The 24725-nt window shown below is 40.8% G+C and overlaps 1 protein-coding gene across 1 annotated transcript in view; it reads right to left on the reverse strand.

Annotated features, from left to right (window-relative positions):
• ALK (ALK receptor tyrosine kinase) overlaps nt 1–24725 on the reverse strand; it is a 608021-nt gene that overhangs the window by 97330 nt on the left and 485966 nt on the right. The window contains exons 10-11 of the mRNA XM_081854122.1: nt 8015–8109; nt 5071–5196 (exon numbers count right to left, since the gene is read on the reverse strand). Of these exons, the coding sequence (XP_081710248.1) occupies nt 5071–5196; nt 8015–8109 (221 nt within the window). The remainder of the gene's footprint in view (nt 1–5070; nt 5197–8014; nt 8110–24725) is intronic.

Raw genomic sequence — 24725 nt, forward strand, 5'->3', positions numbered from 1 at the left:
CCAGTCCCTTAGAACCCAAAGGCAGACTCCCTTGTCATCTGTACTTCCTGGAAGACATTCTAAAAAGCGTGGAAGTCTGTGGAAGTCTGTAATGCAGCACAAAACTTTAAAGAATTTTAAGAAAGAGAACAGAACTTGACCAAGTTAGTAATGCCATCAATGTATACTTCAAGGAAAAAGCCAACCCCTTGCAACCTCTGAATTTCTCCTAAGATTGCATAAGCTGCAGGGGAGAAAAAAGCTCCATTCTTTCATATGGAACAAAGAGGTCCATGAAACTGGGAGTGGGGATCTGGCACAATTCTAAAAGATACTTAGAAAACTCATGAAATACTGCACACCGTGGTTTTATTTATTAACATTACTAGGGGCAGGAGGGACCTAAGAACAGGACAGAAGGCAATGGGAAAGACGAGGAGGGGAAAAGAAATCATTTGCAGAAATGTTCAGAGAGGAACGCTTTCCAATTCAAAGGCTGATATTGATGTGTAAAGTTGTTCAGGTACCAAGCAAGAGAAATCAGAGCCCTGGTCTGCAGCCCAGCTGGTAGACTTGTAAACGCACAACGGGGTACTTTCACTTATTTCTGGTGGTTGTGTTCTCTTCCTTGATGGCTGGATGCCCCTCATCATAGAAGTGACAGTTCTGCATTCCTGCCGGGGAGCAAGAGAATCGGATTCTGCTACCACTCTGCAGGGGTTGTCTGCCTCTGGTTTGAAAATAAAGCTAAAAGGGACGACAGGGGGTGGACCGTTTCTTCAGCACTGAATGATCAGGTATTTACTTCCTCAGCACAGCCTAATTATGCACCTGAAGCACAATACCAGACAACAACACGAAGATGTAAGGAGCAAAGCAACACCAGTTATTTTGTGTTTATTTATACAAGTGATTTACTAGTTGCTCTTCAGCCCAAGCTGCTAGTTTTTCAGAAGGATTAAAAATTAAAAGTACAGCATAACAGATATCAAAGCAGTAGAACACACCACAAGCAGAATAGATCCAATTCCAGTATAATCAAATTAAAAACAAATTAAAGAGCCTACAAGGCTAGGACAAATAAAGACGCTTTCACTTGGTGCTAAGGGAAAACAAAAACAGTGCCAGATGAACTGCCCTAGGAAGGGAATTCCAAATATGAGGTGCCACTGGTGAGAAGGCCCTGACTCCAGCCACCACCTGCCTCACCTCAAGCACTAGGATGACTCAAAGCAGAGCTTTAGATGCCAGTTTCAGTATCTGGGCAGATTCATACAGGAGAAGGTGATTCTTCAGGTGCCCTCACCCCAAGCTATTTAGGGCTTTAGGTCAAAATTGGAACTTTGCATTGCGCTTGGAAACCACCTGGAAGCAAGTATGTTTCAAAACTGGCATAACATCCAGTCCCAGTTATAAACATGCTGCTGTGCTTTGCACTAGTTTCCAAACAGTTCTCAAACGCAGCCCAATGTTCAACACATTGAAATAGCCTAAGTGAGGTGAAACCAGTGCATGGCTAATTGTGAGCAGGCGATCTCTGTACAGGATTAGCCAGAACAGGAGAATTAGACTCAGCTAGTGGAATATGTCTGGAGCCCCAGAATCTATTGGCACCTCTGCAGATAGGGCCAGTTATTGCCATTGTTATCAATGGACACTGGTTCTAATCCTTCCACAACACACAAAGACCTGATTGTGCTGCTCCTGGCAACAGTTACGCTCGAAATTGACAAGTGCTGGAAGTCAGCCAATGGGCCCCTCCAATGGGTGTGTGTCTGAATAATATTCAGGATGTAGACTTTTCTGAGCATATTACGAAACATCAGAGAATAATAAAGGATGAAACATATCATGACTGATTTGACAGAGTATGGTTCCCGTTGCTTTGTTACATGAATAAGAAGAGATAAGGTCCCCCATCCGTTAACACTTTAGAGAGGTAATCTGACTGTGGTTTGCTCTATAATGCTGGGTATCAGTGTAGTCTGCATTTTCCAGGGCCAGTGGACATCCTTTTGTTTTTACACACTGTTCAATTGATCAGTCCAGAACAGGTGGAACACCACACCCCAGTCCAGGCAAAGAACCCACCTACCCATTTCAGTGTAATTTGTATGGAGCGTTAATTTATTGGCTCCTATTCAAGCCATTACTGACTACTGAAACAAATCTACGCTTCCACAGTTTCACCTGAATTTGATGAAAAGAGGAAACAGCTAGGTGTCATCAGCATACTGATGACAACTCATCCAAATCTTTCAGTAACCTCACTCAGTGAGGAGTTTTAGTACAGCAATAGTTCTCCAGCCCACCTTAATAAAAGAGTTAAAAAAACAAAACAGGAATGGAATCACTGCATAACCCTTATGGAGTCTCATTGGAATGATTGTTATGTCCATCCAGATTCCATCTTAAGAGTTTTAATAGATGCACACCATATGGCTTTAACGCCAGCCAACTTTTCCCTCCCTTCCCTGCCCCTTCTTAGTTTTGTTTATTATCAAAAGATGATACATATTTTATGATATTTTAGTTGGCCTAATAAAGGTACTGTCCTAATATGGAGGTGGAGGGACACGTGGTGATCTATGGAGTGAAGCTATTGGTGAGTTTTGCTTATCATGAAACTAACTGAAATACTAAATGAAGCTGAATTCTCTTTGTCTGCCCACTCATTTGTGAACTCTATGCCCTCCTCTGGAAGCCAATAAATTAAGAAAATGCCAGCCAGTTTTGATTTGGCTACAAAGTATGGTATATATTTGCATATAGTTAATCTGCAAAGGCCTTCCATCAATTACCACACAACTGAGATTGCAAATGTTTGAATGCCAGACTAGATGGGATATTAATTGCATGATGACAATTAACATGTCTAGTTTTTAAAATTTAACAACAGGAGCAGCCAAAAGCAGGGGATGGGGCAGCAGCAATCAGACGAGGATCAGGAATATGATACGCAGGGAGGGGGAGTTAACACTTTCCTGCACATCACAGCTCCCCAGCTGCTATTCACCAAGGAGAGAAGTTTCCATCAGCATCAGATCAAACCTTACTGGCTCCTTGGATCACCTTCTCTTTCTACACCCTCTAGACATTTGCAGCAGTGGAGTTATAAAGGAGCAGAGTTCAGAGAAGCAGATATCTCTATCTGCAATCTGTCTGCTGCAACAAGGAATAAGATACCTGAGACCAGCTGTTATCAGAGTCCCTTGTTCAAAGCAGTACTTTACTGATCTGGCTCATAGTAAGTCAAGCATAAATAAAACTATGATTGTCACAAAATGGTTCCCTGATATTCATGCTACATCAATTCCCACCACCAACACTACTAAACATTCTGGGTCAATTCTATGACCTTTTCTGAGTGCGACACCCACAGCTTTTGACAGTAAGGGCTGATTAGAAACTGCATCTTCTGGCTACAGTTGTGAGAATCAGCTCTCCAGAGAACCAATAAAACCATCCTTGTAAGTTTTCTAAGGTAGCTTGCCTTCCTCACACCCCCTCCATTTCCCCAGTGTTTGGCACAGTAAATATAAATAAATTTAAGAACTTTAGGAACGAATAATGCCTTGACCTGCTTTATTGCCTCTCGTATTGGGGAATGGCAACTCAAGTGCAAGCTTTCTTGCTGTACTATGCATGTTTTATACAGGACACGTTATAAAACCCACTCAGTGCAAGATGTACGGCCGTTGCGAGCTAATGTCAGAAAATCAAGCGCAGGACCAGGAATCTCCCTTCTTGTCAGCTCCATTGCAAACTGATTCATGGAACAACATTTCAGAAGTGCTTTTTATCTTTGAAAGTGCTGTACAAACACTCTAACTAATGAAAACAGCAGTGGGTGTTGTTAATATCTATGTTTACAGCATTTATCACGGCATTAATACATTTCCTCTGATATGCTAGGTCTATTTTTTTTTATATAAAAAAAAGAGACGCAGAGTGCAGCCTGGCTACAGTAGGTCTACAAATTACTGGCAGCCCTCATCAGTCACCTGTATCTGCAGCCATCAGTTGCTTTCAGAAGCATCACAGAACATCAGAAAAGCCACTACTACTATCACCACCCATCGGCACTGCAACTTTTCCATATAAAAGACCCAGATGAGTCACCTTTGGACACAAGCCTGGCCAGCTCTTTCTGGGTATCAAAGAAAACCAAGCCTTCACATTGTGATTAGGGTAAAAGTCTGCTCAACACCCCATTGATTAAGGCAAGGCAGTTGCATAGGTGAAGACTCTCCCATCAGCCAGACTCTCATCTGAGCTGATCCAATAAGGTGTTCTGCTTACATATATAACTTAACAGTTTTTATAGGAAAAAAACAAAGCTATCAGAACCCGGTTAATATGAAACAACAAGAAACTAGTTTTGCAGGAAAATGGCATTGCTAGTCAAAAACACTCAAAGGTTCCATGCTTCATCTTTTCACGTTTCGCCCGCCTTCATGCTGACTCTGTTTTTCCATGCCAAGGGAGACGTGACCTCAGAGTGGAAACTCGAGCCCTGCAGACTCCAGGTCCATGCATTCTGCTTCCACATGGGAAAAATACTGGGAAACTCCCAGTGGCTGACAGCAGTGCTACACCAAGGGGACGGACTACTGTACCACACACCAGAAAAGGCAATAAACAAAGGGAAAGCACATGTGCCTTTCTGAGGCATTATGGGTTAGAGAAATGTATGCCAAGTCCATGGCAGATTGGATTAGTTATAGCAAGGATACAGACTTTTGATTTGCCATTGACTTTCCCACAGTGATCAGTTTGCCTTCCTTCAATGCATTCTTTTTAAAATAATAAGAATAAGAATAGGCATTAGGACACTTTTTTCTAATCATTTCTTTTCCAAAATGGCAACATTCCTGGTTTTGTGAAAAGCCTTGCCCTAGCTGTCCAAATAAATACAAGAGACATTTCACAGCCCAAACATGCCAAATTTGCTGGAAAAAAGTCACATTGTTTCTCTTTTCATCACCCAATAATCAATAAAGCACTTTACTGTATTTAATGGAAGCTTGCCCTTGTGAAGACTTCTGTCCACTTGGAATGATGATTCTCAGCAAGAAACCATTTCCCTACCTCCAAGGCCAACTGGTGCAGGATCCTGTGTTGGCCTTTCTGTAATCTGCCCTTCCCCCCTGCCTCTTTCAGTGAGCAGATTGCCTGCGTCCGGGCTGTTGTCTCGAGATGTCTTCTCTTCATTGACTGGAACACACAAAAAAACAGCCTGGTTTATGACTGTGCGGATATGGCGTGTTGGCCTGGCAAAGGGAGGACAACAACAGCTGGTGGTGGATCAAACTGGGCCAAAGGGTTTGCAACCATAACGCGTGATGGCGTTAAAAGGAAGGGCAGGCTGGCATCCATTGCTGCTGTGGGATCTGAAACAAATGGAGAGGAAAAAACAGGAGGGAAGCAGGGAAGAATACTTAAGATGCTAACAAGGGGAAAGGAGATCAGCATGAATGGGGGTGGGCGGCGAATGCAGTGGCTGCTGTTTAATTGTCTACTTCCAACATGCATATTTAGCCTTTAAAACAGTGGAGTGCAATTCTTCTGCAGTTACAATGCAACAGCTACAAATAATTTAAAAATATATTCCCTTGTAGCTGCAGAAGCTCAAATTCAACTGTAGAGGCATTTGGCATTAGGACACCAGCAAATGGAATGCATTAGAAATAAGGGGTAGATTCACAGATGGCAGACGCTATAGAGAGTGGTTGTAAAACAGCGACAGAGATACAGTGAGTTTACATCAGATGAGAAACTGGATAAAGGGATATTTAACACACAGCATTACTGATTATCTCAATGGTTGGAAGATCAGGGGCAAGAAAAGAGAGCTTAAGCCTAATGTCCAAGAACAAGGAAATGAGACAAAAGCACAGTAGTTCATGCACTGCTGTCACTAAACAGCCATAAATGTTTAAATATGGTGGCAATACAAGTAATATGATAACCCCAGTGCAAAAGGCAGTGGAGTATTTCAACTTTACAAACGTGCTTAGTGTAGTGCAACATTTCTGATAGGAACCAGCTCCCAAAGATTCATAAAAGCAATGGTCTTTCCAGTCTGGAGGCAAAGGATCTTAGTAAGTTGCCGAGCCTGAAAGCCTTGAAGGTTAATCCTAGAGTTAAACTACCCCGTCCAGAGAGGGGTAGGATTTGGTGTAAGTCCAGTGCTAATGGATATTGGAGATAAATCACTCTTGGGGATACGACACCAGTGTAACAAAGCCAGGTATATGCAGGCACAGTGTTACACTGCTATATTTTTTATTTATTTAACTTATTAGATTTTTATACCGCCCTTCATCAAAAGATCTCAGGGCAGTTCACAAGATAAATCCGGACTAAATCATCTGGAGTAACCGCAGATCAGGTTCCAAAGGGCTCTTGTAAAACCGCCCAGCACTCCTGTACAAAAAGGCAACCCATTAAGGCTCCCATTTTACAGATGAAAGGCACTGAGGCTGAGTTCATTTGACCTAAGTAGCAAGGGACAACAAAACTGTTGCCTGAGAGACCACTTCAGTTTATTGAGAAAGCACGGCAGCAGCATCAGAGCCCAGAAGAGTCACCGTCTGGAAGAGGCAAGCCATTGCCCTGACTCAAGGCGATGCAGACAAACTGAGATGGGGGTGCCAGACTCCAGGCAGCAGTTTCTGAAATGTATGTGTCTCTTCTCCTACAAGCACAAAGTGAAATGGCACCATTCTACACCCACCTATATTATTATTCGCACTACTGATACAACTCTGATGGCAATGAGGCCAAAAGTAAGTAGCATCAGGGGTGTGGGGCAGGAAGAGAAATCGAACAGTGCAATCCTATATATCCATACACAGAAGCAAGCCCACTAAGTTCAATGAGCCTTACAGATAAGTATGCATAGGATTGCAACAATTCTCTGAATTCTAAATCCTTTCCCGCCACTCCTCTCCTGGCTCCCAAACTAGCATTGCACTGCACTGGCAAAACAGATGGTGTAGATTAAACACTCCCATTGAACACCCCACCTTTGCCTGCTTTGCCCACACTGCAGCAATATTCTGGCTAACTCTGCTCTCAGTCAAAACACAACCAGCGTGGTATATAATCTCCTGGGAAAATCATAGCAAGAATACATATGGCGCTTCTGAAATTTCATAAATGCATGTTCATGATATCAGATTAACATTTGGCAAAACGGACATATATTTTCCTTAAATACAATGAAAAACTTCACTGCATGACATTCTATATATACTGAAATCTCCCTTCTGTGATGAGCTAAGATAAAACTTCTTTGGAAACGTTTTGCCTGGATTAACAGTTATCAGGATGGTTAGTATAGGAAGGAGACTTCTAGGCAGATGAGAGCTTCCAGACTGCTATTTTGTGAGTAAAGATTCAATCACATCCCAACAAAAACACCAAGTTTGTTTGTTTTTTAGCAAGGAAAGCGACAGGAAGATACACAGGAAAGTGTGGGAGAACAATTGTTTGTCATAACATTATATAACCTCCCGGCAAACAAATCAGAATAAATTTTCAGAAAATAACTGACCCTGTATAATCTCCCTGCAAACGTTGTACAAACAGTTCAACAAACAGGTAACCAGGAAGGGACCAACAGCTCTTTTTTAGTTTAGTTGATGTTGGGATTTTAAAATGCTGGTTCTGGTTTAAAAACCTTTCTTTTTTCATTGTAGTTTGCGTAATGGAAATTTTATATTGAATTTTTTGCCTGACAGCTGCCAAGGCTTAAGGCTAGTAAAATAAAGTTGATGACTGACTGATACAGTGCTAGACATTTTGGGGGAAACACCATGACTTGTACTGCTCTCACCTTGACCTGCTTTTCTCAGGGCCTCTTTGCACATGGTGTAGAAGTGCCAAAACAGGAAGCATGAGTGAGCTGCACCTACTTCCACACTTCTAGTGTAACAAGTGAAGACTTTAGTCAAAAAGATATGTATTTCCAGTACCCATTGTACTGTAGCAGGCTACACATTAAAAAGCTAATCATAGGCTCGCTCACTTGTAAGATAGCAGTCCAAGCTGAGTGACACGTTATCAAAAGCAATGATGGCTTCCGATCCAACTTTCCAGGATGTAACAATCTGAAGCCAAAACCTGTAAAGAAGAAGAGAAGTTATCAAATTCTGGCAGATGGAAATACTGCTTACCACAAACGCATTTGCTTTTGATATACCCAGCCCAACCTTTCAAAGACAGGGAAACAGTATTGACGCATAATGGGCATCCTGGTGTCAAACCAACCAACTGCTCCAAGGGGAGAGAGAAGGAACATTCATCCAAACATGATATATCAAAATAAGCAGTGGCATTATGTGGAAGTATGATGGTGCATATAATTCACCATGGGCAAAGAGTTATTCATGGTGATATCCCTCAAACCAGCAGTGCAACAGGTGCTCTGAGTGCAATGGTGACAAATTGCTAATTTGCCGATTTTCCTGGTGGACTATTGCTTCACTGGGAACTTTCGCTGTGTAAAGATAAGTATTTCAAAGCCAAGTTTGGAGGAGGCAAAATTACATCATGTTGGTCTCTATAGTCTGTAAGCCTCACTTATTTATAGTAGGAAACAGTTAGATTGAGAATTGTGGTCTGACTGAGTAGTTCTTGGATCAATTAAAATGCCACTGATTAATCGGGCAGCAGTCTTTTTAAATAAGAAGTGTAACTAGTTTTTAATGCAAGTACTTACAAAACCACAGCTACTTCGTTTCTGCTGTAATATGCCTTCCCAAAAGCATGGAATAATTGCTTGATGTTGGAATTAAATATGGGTCACAAAGACTAGAAGGAGACCATGGAAATGATGCTCTGGGCAGTGATCAATCAGGATGAATCTATGAAACAACTCTTTATGGTCAAAGGCACAACTCAGATGGAATATATAGCTGCTGAGGGTAGGCTTTGTGTGCTCATTAAAAGAATATGCAACCTTTGAGCTGAAAGGGAATGGTAGGGTAGCCAATGTTTGCATAAGTGCTTAAAAATGGTGCCAACAAATTTAATCCTGATGAACAATGACCTATAGAAAGATCATGACACTTTCTTTTATCCATAGAAAATATGGAGCCTTTATACTGGTGATAAGCCAAAGACATGAAGTTGTAAGATTATAGATAGACGGAGCCATATATTTCAGGTCTACGTCAATTTCACGTGTTCCACTTTTATTTAAATAATTGTTTTTACTAAGCATGTGTGTGTGTGTGTGTCTGTAGAACTTTTTTCTGGGGGTACACAGGGGTACGCATATCCCTAAACATTCTGTCAATCTTTGTACTTCTATCCATTTACTGTATTTATTTTCCCCAATTTGAACTATAAAATGGTGCATTTCTTGAGTCAAAATGAGAGTACCTCTAAACATTTTTTTAAGAAAAAAGCACTGTATGTGTGTGTGTGTGCCTTAATGTACTGATTTATAAAAGCATTTTATCATAAAATATATTTTAATGCATTTTGATAAACCCTTTTTGAACTGAAAAGTGCACTGCAAAAATTCAGAGAAGTGCAAAATCCAAAGCATAAATACATTCTGAATCACACATTAGTTCAGGAGGTCCTGATCAGGTCAAATCCATTCAGAATTCAAAGAAAATAGATTTCTCAAGCAGCCCTAGTAAGGATATGCATTCATCTCATGATGCAAGTCTAACATCTCTGATACCAGAGCCAATTAAGATCTACCAGAATATTACCTTTGTAAAGGAGAGTTTGTTCAAAACAGAAATCCATGCCATTGGACATACTGGATAGTTTCCCCCACCACCACCCCTTGCCAATTTACATGCCAATTTGGCACGGTGGAGAGCTTCCAAGATCCCAAATATGCTTAAGAATCTTGGAGTAACTCCTGCAACTTATTCTTAGCTGTGTACTAGTGGTGGTTTCCCCCCTCTTCTGCGCTGTTTTAATCCATCCATCTTCCCTGTTGTTGCAAGACTGATCCCCTTATGAGAAGTCAAGAGGCGCATAGGACTGGGGAGTGGGGAGGACTAGAAGCATAACAATCCTGCTAAATGATAAATGGAGGCAAGCTTAAGAAAAGCTGGTCATACAAATTGCCTGCTAAATGTGATGGGTTAATACCTGCCCTCTGTTATATCTCTACAATCCCCATCAAACTGATGGACTAGCCTCATTAATTCCAGCTGAGCAGCTGAGATGTAGCAGATTGCACAATTTGTTCATCTTGTATTTAGCAGATTTCTTATGTGGTCAATTGGGGAGCAGTGCAAGGGACTCTGGCTTTCATTCCTCAAGACAGAAACACAGGATTCCTTTTCTATTATTGCTTTGGACTGAAAGATCCAAAAACTACATGGAACTGTGGGAAATTGATAAGTATAAATCTGCACCACTGATTTCAAATGGGACTCTATTTTTCCTCAACGGGACTACTAGACTAAACTAAGCATGACATTAAAGACACTTGTGCTTGTAATGTGTACATTTTTAAAAAATGCGAACAGCTACCTCATGAAAGTCAAAGCAAGGTCATCACCATGTTGGGTGGAGAGCGAGACCTTAACCAATTCCTATTTGCCATGATCTTAATGAATACCCCCTGCATGACAGAAACCTCCCTCCAAATGCTGCTACTTGCACTGAACAGAATATTCTTATTGGCACCAATGGAATATTTCCTCTTAGTGCAAATAACAGCACCCATGGGGCGATTTTCACCAAGGGTTAACCACCCATCCCCAACTACCATGCCCCCAGTCTTGCTCAGGCCTTCCTGGTGGTGACTACTTGCATTTCAAAAATATATATGTTAACTGCAAAGTCACATTTAACATCACATTTAGTTTGGCCATTGGGCTTTAGCTACATCCCCACCCCCAAAGAATCAAAGCTTCATATCACAGGGGCTACTAGGACTAAGTGCACCTGTAGCATATAGAACAAGACTGAAACCAGTTTCCAACAGTATTCTACTTTTGCATGAGACCTGTCAAACTTTATCTTGCAGCAGCTGCCTGCCCTTCAAGTCCTCCAAGGATAGGGGCCTTAGAATAAGCAGCTCTTGAAACACATGAGGCTAGTGTTAGAAGGAAACACCCCCACCCCCACCCCCACCCCAGGTTTGGCGTTGCCAAATTTAAAATTATACTATGAAGCAGAATGCCTTGTATGGCTGAAAGAATGGATCACTTTGGAAAAAGCAGATTTATTAGAACTGGAGGGCTATAACAACAGGTATGGATGGCACTCCTACCTCGCATATGATAAAATCAAAGTCCATAAAGACTTCAATAGCCACCTAATTAGAAGCATGTTATTTAAAGACTGGAACAAGTACAAAACGAGACTGGAGCCAATGACACCATGGTGGCTCTCACCTCTAGAAGCCCATGCCATGAAAAAATTAAACATGAGTAAGGAATGGACAACATATAGAGATTTGATAAGGGAAGATCAAGGTAAACTTAGAAGAAGACCATATGAGGAAATAAGGCATTATGTCTCCGACAGATGGCAATATATACAACTTGGAAGTGCCTTTAACTCCGACTCGAAGAAAGGCTTTGCTAAAGAGAATTCATTAATGCATGAAACATTATTAAAAAAACAACAAAACATTACTATCTAAAATGTATAACCTTTTGCTAGATTTGGATATGATTGATGAGGAAGTGAAAGAGACAATGATTAAATGGGCGCGAGACTTCAGCCACACAATATAATTAGAGCAATGGGAGAAACTTTGGCAGGAAGATATAAAGTTGACCACCTGTAGTACAATAAAAGAAAATTTCATCAAAATGTTCTACAGGTTGTATTTAACACGTCAAATTAGCAAAAATCTGTAAACAGAAATCCAGCCTCTGTTGGAAATGCAACAAGGAAGCTGGGACAACAATGCATATGTGGTGGAGATGCACCTCAATTAAGTACTTCTGGGGAGAAATACATGAGGAGTTGAAAAAATGCTTAAAATCCCATTAACGAAAAAAAACAGAGGCTTACCTACTGGGCCTTTTAGGAAAAGAAATACTGTACTGAAATAATAAAAAAAGAACTTTCTTACATGCAACCACCGCAACTAGGATAGTAATAGCATCTAAATGGAAAGCTAAAGACCTACCTACCAAGGAGGAACGGATTCTCAAATATTTAAAATTGGCTAAATTAACAGCATCCATACAACAGCAGTCAAATCAAAAACAAAAAAACGAATGGCAATGCTTTGATGATTATATGACAAAATATTGCTCTAAAAAAGACATGCTAATATGCTTAAATTAAGAATGTAAAAGCATCAAAACAATAAATTATCAATGACATATGTATGTATGTATATAGAGAAAATAAAAACAACCAGAATGCAATGATAAGGGTAAAATTCATTCTAGAGAAGACGAGTAGCGGTGGAGGGAAGTTAAACAGGATGGTGGGTTTATTTTATTTTATTTTATTTATGTTTTTTCTTTTTCTTTTTGGGATATTGTATAATGATTTAATGTATAATGATTTAATGTTTCTTTTCTGTTATGTATTATTTCTTTTTTTAAATTAAATTGTATGATGGAAAATCTAAATAAAAATACAAAAAAAGAAATACACCCCTTCCCCCATGCAATACTTGCACACTGAGTGGGGTTGGGTTCTCTGGCCCATTTTTTTCTTTTTAATTTGTATGTATGTGTGTCTGCATCCATTCTTTAAAATCACATTAATTTTTTTAAAAATTACAAATCTTTGGATTTCACTGAAGCAAGTCAATGATAATAAGAAAATTATTAGTTATATTATGCTTTGTAAAATCACAAAATTATGTTGGTATTTTTTATTTTCCTTGTTTGACAATAGTTACCTTTTAAAATACATTCAGTAATGAGTTAAAACAAAGCCACTCCCGATCTAGAGAGGGGGTGGGGTTGCGGGCTCTTGACCCATCAACAATCTCGCGGGGCTGGCGTCAGCCCCGCGAGAAGCGGGGATTCCCCCTAGCTCATTAATATTCACCGCCCACGGCGGCAGCCAATCGGCTGCCGCAAAGGGTGGGCCCTCACAGGTTCACTTAAGGTCGGGGCAGCCCGGGGCTCGCCCCTTTCGTTCCCCCAGCAGCAGCGGTTTGGAGGTCTTGGGCCCCCCCAATATTTTTTATAAGTCGGTATGGGCCCCCGCCCCCCCCCAATATTTTTTATAAGTCGGCACCCCTGGATCTCACCATCGTCAGCTGTTAAGTTGGCAGCCTAACAGGGAGGATTTGAAAGCTGTGGTGAACGCTGAAAGTGCTGAGAGATGAGGCAGGAGTGGCAGAGTTACAAAACATACATGGCAGCACTTTGGAAGAGAGCCTTCCATTCAACACACTGATAGTTCAGTGTGAGTGCATGCAGGAAAACGTAATCCCGGAGGCTACAGAAACTCCTTTCCCCTCTATCCACAGTGCATCAATGTCCTTGGATCTGACTTTGATTGTTTTTATTGAAATGGCTCCTAAGAAAGAAAAGGGAGTCGTGCCCCAAAGGCCCAGAATCAGCATAGCTTCATGTGATCAGTAGTGTAATGACAGGGCTCCTGCAGGGATTTGCTTTCTTTCTAGGCAGACAGCAAATGTCTTACTAGGCAGAAAGGGGGAAAAGGAGGGGGGAGAATATTCAAACTACCTGCTGAATAATTGTAGAACCGGGGAAAGCTTAATATTTAAGCTTGAAATTGGCCTTGGGTGAAATCCGGCAACTGTTCAAATACTGAAGAGCAAAGGATGAATAAAACCAGTTAGTGTTTTTCCCTCCCTTCCTTTTTTGCTGTTGCTTGTTCAGCATCAAGTCACAACTTCCTCAAGCAGTCAGGGAGCCTTATCAGGGATACTTTTTGTTTGGCCTGTTATTTAAAGAGGTTTCCATCCATGAGCTTTGTGTACAGGTTTGTAACTTCCTTTATTCTCAGTTTATTTTAGTTGTCTATGCTGAAAGGTCAATTTGCAAGGTTTTGCAATGTGCTAACTGCTGAATTCAAATTTTACATACATCTAAAATTTCAAAATTTGAACAAAAGCATGTTTTTTTAAGCCCATAACTCTATGCCCACTTATCTAGGAGTAAATGGCATTGCACTGAATGGACTTAATTCTGAGTAGACATATATAGGATTGCACAGTAAACTAGTCAATCCAAGTGGTAGTAAAAAAAAAGTTTTTAATTACCCTAAAAGCGCCTAATTAAAATACTTAAAATTAATAAAAATACCAAAAGCTTAAAACATATCCTCTATCAGTATAACTCCCTGCTGTTAAATGTCAATCCATGATATGAATTTCAGTACTGAAACTCATACTGCTCCCATCATATGGTCTGAAGGCACATGCAACCACCACCTTGCTGAAACTAAGCAAGTCTGGATCTGGCAGGTGCCTGGATGGGTATCTGCCTGGGAGCCACATTTATGCTACCATGGGTTCCATGATGAAAGAAAGATGGGGTGCAAATGCAATAAAATAAATAAAAGCGTTTCCTAAAGTATGTTTCTGAATCACCAGTCTGGGTCAAGAACTGGAGTCACCAGAATGACTGCCTTAGCTGAGATTCTGTTTAGCAGTCAGAATTTCAGAAAGTAGTGTTGAGACAGCCATCAACTGAGAGTGTATGTGTGCATGGATTTTTTCTGCATGCAAGAGAGAGAAAGCAAGCCTGTCTCCCCGAGCTGCCAGTTTGAGAAGGTGCTGGAGGGGACGACAACGTTGCGTGCATGATGTCGCGATGTCCCAACATCACATTGCATGACATCAGGATGACGGGAGGAGCCAGGGGTGGAGCTGAACACAGTGGCCGCATGGTTTCAATGGGCAGTGGCACCTCCTCCTCCTCCTCTTTCTCTTGGTGCTGCCACCAGAGGGAGGCTTCTTCATTCCTCCTTCCCCTCCATGGTAGCAGGAGGAGACAGTCACTGCAGCAGCAGCATGGTAGGCTCTGTGCTTTGCCTTCACACTCTTTGGACATGGGGGGGGGGCCAAAATGGCTTAAGCCCCCTGGAACTGGCACCCCTGCCTCCACAAAATACAGTGGAACCCCTGTTCTCGAACTGCTCCATTCCTGAACGTTTCAGCTCCTGAACATTGAAAATCTGGAAGTGTTCTGGTTTTCTAACATTTCTCGGAACCCAAACGTCCGATTTGGCTTCCGATCTGCAATAAGCCTAGCTGTCAGCCAATCGGAAGCTGTGCCTCGGAATTCAAATGTTTTGGAAGTTGAACGTCCTTCCGGAACGGATTATGCTCACCTTTCAAGGTTCCATTGTACATAGAACCGTAGAATTGTAGACTTGGAAGGGACCCCAAGGGTCATCTGGTCTAACCCCCTCTGCAAGGCAGGAATCTCAACTAAACATGCACATGTTCCCCATGTGTCTACCTTTTCCATTCATTTCAAGAGAAGGGACGGCAATGTATTCACAAAGGAATGCTTATGCGGAGGTGTCGGATAAATGAGGAAGCTCTTGCATATATGGGTTGGGGTTCAAAGAGCCAGTTTGGCTCATGTAAGGGGCTTAGTGCAATTTCTGATTCCCCCCTCCTGAACAGTCAACACTTGCCTCTGTCCCATCCCATGCTATCTTACAAAACAGGGTCTTCTGTTTTCAGAAAAGCAAGTTTTGAGAACCACAGAATTCACCAGCTAGGCTTCATGATTCTCTGAATCCTGGCTTCAGTGCATACCGAGACTCAGTGCTCAGGGGAGGTTGCTGAATTTGGCTGGTGAAAGTCTGTAACACTAAAGAAACATATGAATTTTATTTTAGAACTGTTGTTTACAGTCTGTATTTAGTAGTTCATTTGCTCCTAGCTGTGGGCTGGCAGGGAACTTTTCCTCCAGAGTGGAGACCTCAGCTGGTAGTTTTTTGTGTGTATAACCTTTTGGCACCTTTCCTTTAATAAGAGTTTAGGCCCTGAGGCTTAGGGTATCTTTAGAGCAATTTAATGCTGGCTTGCAGGCACATCAGTCAGGATCATGCAGCTCTCCTTAAACTACAACCCAAGAATGGCTCCATAATCATTACAATCAAAAATCCATTAAAGTCAAGGATGGCTATCAAAAGGGAAACATGAGAGTCACTCACATACACTCAGAGTGAGATAATCAAGAGTGACTCAGAGACCTACAGAGATAAACAGAGAGTCCTGCACACACTGTTCCCCAACTTTTAAATGATATTTCCCTGAATGACAAGGACTGTTGCTATCTTGTGTGATTATTCTCAGCCTAGCTCTGGCCTAAAGTGCCTTGGCTTGAACAACAAACTTTATGAGCTCTGACTGCAGTCTGGCTGGAAATTCCTATTTGCTACTGAAGCACACATACAAATGAGAAGTGACACCCGTATACCTAGCTGAAGTGAATACAGTGAATAGAGATGTCAGAGTCAAGTTCTGTCACAGATGGAGGGCTTTCATTCAGAAGTGAAATTCAGTAGGCCTTTACAATCCTAACAAGCTTAGAGTTAAGGCCGAGCCAAAAGAGGGAGGCTGAGCGATTCCCAAAAAACTTCATACCCCACCTCCCATGAAACAAAATGTAACCCCAAGTTCAGCAACTGGGACAGGCCCATGTAGACGGGGCAGCTGGGTACATTTGCCCTGGGCCCCAGAAGGCTAAGTCAGCCAGTGAGGGCACACCAGGGGCCTGCCAGACTTATACTGCTATGCCAAGAACAAGACTGCCACCCCGGGCCTCACGCGGGCCTGAACTGGGGGCTGTAAAACAAGGCAATGCTTCTTATTGATTCAAAATAAGGCCAGAAGGGATTAAATTCAGTGATTTAAAACCACCTCACTTTTTCACCAGACTAAATTGACCCTAGTCAAAGCAGAGACTGGACCAACCCAAAGTGCGTCCAGGTAACACCTGCCTTGCTGCCCAGCAGTTTCCCTGCCTGGACTGACAGAGCTTGTCTCATAGGTGGTGCTGCAGACTGATTTTGAGGAACTTCAACATCCATGCCAAGGTGACTGGTTCAGGGGTGGATCAGGACTTCATGTCTGCAATGACGACCATGGGGCTATCCCAACATGTCACTGGCCCAACACATGTGGCAGGCCACACTCTGGACTTTCTTTTCTCAACTGAGCAAGAGAGGATGATCTGAAAGTGGGGGATATTGACATAAGTACCTTGTCATGGTCAGATCCTGTTAAGATTGAGTACATACCACCTAGTATTTCTCTGTCTCGCCACCATTCCCCAGGATTTTAAATCTAATGTAAGCTACCTTGTAGAGTCAATGAGGTATCTGTATATATACAATGTCAGTATATATATGATGCGTTCATCAGTTTGTGTGTGTGTCTCCAAGTCCACCTCCTCCATAGCCCCTGGAACTGTGTACCCTCTTATCCGATTCCTTCCTTTCATCTTCAGCTAGCTTTATCTTAGCCCAGCTAAGCTTCAGACACATTTCTAAGAGTGATCAATCCAGTAAATTCCAAGATCCAAGGACCATCTAAAGTTTCCCCTCTAAAGACCAAGTAGACTTACCTTCCCACACAACAAAGACAACCTGATACAATACAACCCCCCCCTAAAATCACACACATCAAACTTCACAACCACAATGTTGCAATTATCTTAGAAATGCCAGTGATAAAAAAATAATGCAGGAGTTTGAAACAGACTAGCCATATGGGAATTTTGTGGTTCAGAGCCATGTCTCACTTTTATAGGCTTTCTTTAATTCCAGCTATAGGAAATGATTCCATTTGAATTCCATTTGCCTTAAGGGTAATGAGTGGCGATATGCCCCAGTTCCTGCTAGTTTCATGCTACGCTAGGCTATTAATGGAAAGCATTAAACAATGACTTTTATTTCTCCTCACTTCTGAGCAAAATGTGAGTCCAGAAAAGCTGCTGTTGCTGTTGCTGCTGCAGCACTAATGCTCGCCAGGAATAGAAGTAAAATAGCATTAGTGATGCACCTGCATGCAATGGAATCAATTCCAACTGGACTGCTGTCACTGATGTGGGAAATAAGACCATTAAAAACAAAGGAAGCCCATCAATTTTGCACATATATTGTTTTTGCCTTGATAAAAAGGATGCAGATATTGCCAATGTGTATTCCCCTGGGTTTGCTCCGTGGGAATCTGCATTGAAACTGAATTCAGGGAACTGCTTCACTTGTTATGATTTTCACAGGGAGTAATGTGATTCTATGCAGGAAAAAGCAACAGTTACTATGAAGAAAAGGAGAATCTGTCTGATTCCAACAGGCTCTGCATGTTGAAATAGACAGAGTGTAAGCTAAAACAAAAATGAAAGAACTGAAATGAAGGTGCCCACGTGAATTCATTTCTTCCTTAGGTTTCAGTTGTTGCATTCATTTTGGCTAATATGGAGACGATCAATTAGTTTGGGAAACTAAGGCACACTGCCATTAAGCCGTTGACCCTGGTGAGAAGTCCAGGGCAAGGCTACGGTGCTTCCTTTGCTTTGGAGGAGAGAGATGGAGGATAGCACTGGAAATTTATGAGTCCTATTTACTTGCACCCCTCCCACTCCCATGTGATTACTATTACATGAGTGGCAGAGCCAGGAGGAGTCCATTGTTTCCATCCCTTCATTTCAGTTCTTTCATTTTTGTTTTAGCTTTCACTAAGGTGGTTGTTTCAAGTACACAGCCTTGCATACACCAATACAATAGCTCTTATTCAGGCATTAAAAACCCCAAATAATTAGAATCATGGGGGGGGGGGGAGGTGCTAGCTGGCCCACTCTCTCTGACTCAATTCTGTCATCCAGCCCCACTGCCCCCATGAGTTGGAGGAGAAGGTCTGCAGTGGAGAGCTTTGGGGTTAGGGTTTTTAATTACATGATGCAAACTTGAGGATTAAAACTTGCCAATCCAAGATACTTTCCTCTAATCTTCTATTCAGATACCAACATGTATATAATTTATTGCAATGTGACAAAACCACCCTTATCTAAACTTATTTTAGTTAAATTTTGTATCTTTAGTAAATTGCAAGACTTGACCTGTGCTGGTATTTTCAGTGCGATTCCTAGAAGACCAAAATCTAAGCTGCTTCTGCAGTAGGTCAATTTCATTAAAGTGTAATTTAATTAACTTTGGCATGGGTAAATAATTTACTTTATTTCAGAGCAGCCAAGTGAGAAGTTCCCAAATGTTAATGTGTGTATCACATGGAGTCCAGCACTCTCTCTCTCTCTTTCTGCAACCACATGTCCATAGAAAGATAGCATGTGGCTATCTACTGCAGATATTGTTTTTCTGTATATCTACATATAGAAAATCACAGCAACCTACACTATAGCTTCCCAGTTCTATTGCGATATGCACTTACAACAACCCTTTGCATGTTTGCAATGTTTGCTTGATTCACAAATATCGAACCAGGGCCTATTAAAAGCAAGCTGACTTCTGAAAACAAGCAGCAAAACCTCTGATCCTTCATGAGATGTCCAGATAACCACTGTGTCCAGTCCTCCAAAAATGGACCAAGTTTTTCCTGCGTCCAGCTACAATTCTTTGCCTGACGCTCTGAGAATCCAAATTTAAAACTGGCTCCAAATTTGTCTACTTCTCCCACTAGCTGGAAGATGTTACATTTCCAAAAGGCTAGAAAGAGATTCCTAGTTATGAAGGGACATTACTTTGTTAAAGTCAGTTCCTGGCAACTATCTGTTTCTCTTCAAAGTCATCAAGGCAGAATGATCTCATAGCAACACTTACTATCATTAATTCAGATTAAGCACCATACTTCACCAGTAAGAATGTACTGAATGCAGTGCTTGGAATGAACCAATTCACTGAATTAATTAAAAAAAATCTCTTTAATACATGTGAAAGTAGTTCCTATAATTTCTATGTGAGTAGAATGTAGTAGTAGTAATAATAATAATAATAATTTTATTATTTATAGCCCGCCCATCTAGCTGGGTTTCCCTAGCCACTCTGGGCGGCTCACAGCACATATCAGAACATACTAAAACATCAAACACTAAAAACTTCACAATATAGGACTGCCTTCAGATGTCTTCTAAAAGTCAGATAGTTGCTTACTTCCTTGACATCTGAAGGGAGGGTGTTCCATAGAGAGGGTGCCACTACTGAGAACCCCTCTGCCTGGTTCCCTGTAACCAGCAGAAGACCCTCGGAGGAGGAACTCAGGGCTGAACGATGGGGGAGGAGATGCTGCTTCAGATATAATGGGCCGAGGCCATTTAGTTCTGTTGTGGAGGAACTTTGGGCTATTTCAAAAATTCAATTCCATTTTAATTCAATAATTTTTATATATAGGCGTTTCACTGCACTTAACTCAGTTTGATTGTGGCCATTGTACTTACCATTTTTATCTATCTGAAAAGTGATGCTTCTGTTTAAGCTTAAAGGTCATAATTGTTGGGGGAAATTAATAAAATAATTACTCCTATTATACTGTGTGATGTTTTTTTAGTTCTTAAGTATATTTTACACTTTAGCAAAGCAGCTTGTAAAATTCTGAAGGCTAGAAAAAATGCTGAGGACCACATGAATCAATTGTGTGTGAGTGAGGGAAGCTTCTATTTTAACTACAGTCGTATCTTGGAAGTCAAATGGAATCTGTTCCAGAAGTCCGTTCGACTTCCAAAATGTTTGGAAACCAAAGTGCGGCTTCTGATTGCTTCCTGCAGCCAACCAGAAGCTGTGGAAGCCCCATCAGACGTTCAGCTACCAAAAATAGTTCGCAAACCGGAACAGTCACTTCTGGGTTTGCAGTGTTCGGGAGCCAAAACGTTTGAGAACTAAGCTGTTCAAAAACCAAGGTATGACTGTATTCTGATATAGGAATGTATATAGTATAGTTAAAAATTAGGGGGTTGTTAATCCACATTAAGGAATCCTGCATATACATTAATGATAGTCAAAATCCTCTAAGCTTGATTTGAAATCAGTTCAGTACAGTGGTACCTCGGGTTAAGTACTTAATTTGTTCCGGAGGTCCGTTCTTAACCTGAAACGGTTCTTAACCTGAAGCACCACTTTAGCTAATGGGGCCTCCTGCTGTCGCCACACCGCTGAAGCATGATTTCTGTTCTTATCCTGAAGCTAAGTTCTTAACCCGAGGTACTGTTTCTGGGTTAGTGGAGTCTGTAGCCTGAAGCGTATGTAACCTGAAGTGTATGTAACCTGAGGTATTCTTTGCTTTGAAAACTTAGAAAAAGCTTGCCTATTTTGCTAAGAGTTTGTTCCCAGCTCCTAATGTCGGCTCTTAATGACTTATCACACTTCCGCTTGTCCCATGCTTTCTAGGCATGAGTCTGAGCCATTTTCTGTTTGCCCTGCTGCTTTTCCTGGGAAATCAGCTCTTTACAACTGAATCAGAGCAAATATCAACCTGCGGAAAACCCAAGTGATGTTTGCTGCAGTTCAGTGGTAAAGAGAGAGGAGAATTCTTTACCACTGACCTGGAGGCAGTGGCATAGCATGGGTTGCCAGTGTCCAGGGCTACACGGAGGAATGGAAACATTCTTCTTCCTGGGGAGAAGCGGTGGGATGAGTGGAAGTCTGGATGAGCCTGTTTTGCTTTCACTTTTGCTATTATAAAACGCTTTTTATTGAATTATCAACTGCCTCTAGAAATCATCTATTTTTCATCCACATTCCGGATACTAATCACAGTTCAGATAGAGATATGCAAAAGCTTCCAAAGGGTGTTTTTTCAGGCTCAAGAGAACTACATTTAGAACTTCCCAGCCTAAATATGGATTGTAAGTGACTTGAGGCAGAGATTTGTGTTTTGCTTATGTTGCTCTGTAAATAACTATTTCACACACCATATTTCTTATAGACTAAATATCGGACTTTGCACAACCTGATCTCTCTCTCTCCACCATATGTGTGTATACATTTTAGAGCCACTTTTGTTATAAACTGTTACCATTTAATTTCTTTAGCACATACCTAAGGGAACAGGATATGACTTTAGCTCTTCCACATACTTTTGTTTTTGAACATATTTTTAAAGCACTCCTGATTAACTGACTGCTTCCATATATTGTTTTATTTCCCCTGAGATCACACAGAGTATATACATTATAGGAACAGGGTAAGTGCGCCATCTGAGGAAAACGTCAATGTGATTATCATTCACAAACGTGCACAGATGTGCACCTGACCATATAAAAAAAGAAAGCAGTAAAATTATGTGTAGAAAGTTAATGTTAAGACAAGCTATGCAAGCATATACCACACGTATACAAGCATGGATGCAGTTAAAGGGGGAAATGTTACCATGGCAACACATAAATAAATTATTACTCCTAAATGATGCTAGCAAAATACTAAAGCTGTCTTCAAAGGAGAGCGTAGATAAATGGAACACAGCTAAATGGAATGAAGCAACTATGTCTTCCTATGGAGAGAGGAATGGCTAAATAAGACAAATGTTGATATTTTTATCTTATATATTAATTATGCATCCCATGTCAGTGTCCCCTTTGTATTAGCAGCCTTTGTGTTCCTTCAAGAGTCAGAAAGATGAAAGACACTTTCTGCATAATATCCCAGGAGACAAGGTAGCCCATATAATGAAATCCATTTTTTTCCTAGGGCTTTAAGTTGAACAAAGAGATAAGGCTTGGGTCCTAACAATGCAACAAACAGTAAATGTATCCTTTGCAACAAGGGCTTATCAAGACTGTGACCTCCCATATTTCTATATCAGGCACAACCAGGAGTGTGGGAAAGGCCCTGAGATGAATAGAAACCCTTGTGGCTTCCAGCCAATTCTTTCTTTATTAGACAGATTTCCAGTTAATAGTCCCAAATGGTTAGATGATGCATGCCGTCCATGAAAGCAGTAAGGTGAAGGTTTTCTGATAGGTAAGGAAAGCTATGTGTTTGAATGCTACACATAGCACTCAAACATCAGAATGTGCAAAAACTGGTGAGACTGTTTTAGATGAAGAGGGGCACCTGTTTGTGTGTGTGTGTGTGAGAGAGAGAGAGAGACAGAAAGTTTGCTAAAGATGAAGTCACTGGGATAGTGGTTCCACTGACCTGGAGGCAGTGGCATAAGGCCACATGGAGGGATGGAAATGGATGGAGTAGGCATGCACATTCAACTGCCTAACGGCGTCCGCATCATCCAGGAAATCATAGACACAGAGATTAGAAGAGTTATTCTGTTGTCTGGAGAGGTCACTTCCTGGTTCGCATGGAGAAGCCGTTTTCAATGGAGCCCAGCAACGGAAGCATGCAGCCGTATTGAGGCAGCATTGGGTGTTGAAATCTGGCACCCTTAACAATTTGTTTTTAAATATTCTTTATTAAGTTTTGCATTGATTAATTATATACATTTTCCATTCTTTCTTCAAAATAAGTTAACTTATATGTGAATATAAACCAAAATAAATCAATACTTCTTCGCAAGTGACTTCTCTCCACCTTATTGCGGCTTATTTTTCTTATCTTTTTAACTGTGTTGTTTTCCTTATTTCACTTCTGCAAACTTCAGTCTAAACACATCAAAGATTTTGTTTAAGAACAATGTTTTTCCAGGTACTCTTTAAAACAGTCCCACTCATTTTTAAACCTTTGGTTTGGTTGATTTCTAATTACTTCTGTCATTTTTGCTATTTCCAAATATTCACACAATTTGATTTGCCATTCTTCCTTTGTAAGTGTCCTATCCCCTTTCCAATTTTTAGTGATCAGCATTCTTGCTGCAGCTGTAGCATATAGGAACACCCTCCTTTTATCATTTGAGATATCAATTGTCAGACTACCTAGAAGAAAGGCTTCTGGCTTCTTCACAAATATTTGCCTAAACATTTTTTAAAATTCCTCATAGACAATGTCCCATTTTTTTTAACTTAAATTTAATTTTTTTTATCACAACCTCACCACATATGGTACACTGTTCCTTCCATTTGCTTACACCTCCAGCATGCATTTGAGTTTGTTTTATATATTTTGGCCAATTTTCTGGGGGTCATGTACCATCTATATAGCATTTTCATAAAATTTTCCTTTATTGTGTAGCAAGCTATGAATTTTTGCCATATTTTCCCAATCGTCCAATTGTCAGAATACCTAGATTCTCATGTTGTTGCTCATTTGTCTACCTGCTTGGTCTTCGTTTATAACACCTTTCAATATTTTCTTTAACCTGTTTGCGATCACATCTGCAAATAGTTTATAATCATTGTTCAAGAGTGATATACAGTAGGTCTATAGTTTTTGATTGATGTCAAATCTGTTCCTTGCTTTGGGATCAACGTTATAAATGCTTCTTGCCATGACTCTGATATCATCCCCTCCTTTAGGATCTTATGCATGACTGTCTTAAGTGGTGCTGAAAGCACATCTTCCAACTTCTTATATTAAATTGTTGAGAGTCCGTCCGGTCTGGGAGATTTTACTAGCTTCACCTTTGTAATTGCTTGGTGAATTTCCATCATTGTTATGGGATAGTTTAAATATTCAATTTTATCATTTGTGATTTTTGGAAATTTACTTTGACTTAAGTATTTTTCTATTTTCTCATCAGCTTCCTTACCTGCTTGGTAGAGATCTTTAAAACATTTTGGAAAACTTTTGCTTATTTCCTCGAGTTCATCAATTATTTTCCCTCCTTCTATGAGTTTTTGTATCATCTTTTCTTTTTGTTTCTTCTTTAACTGCCAAGCCAGCATTCTATCTGATTTGTTAGCAAATTCGAAACTTTTGTTTTAGCCATTTTAATTTATGTTCAATTTTGTGGT

Source organism: Podarcis erhardii (genome assembly GCF_964252035.2).
Source record: "Podarcis erhardii genome assembly, chromosome: 3".
Taxonomy (NCBI): domain Eukaryota; kingdom Metazoa; phylum Chordata; class Lepidosauria; order Squamata; family Lacertidae; genus Podarcis; species Podarcis erhardii.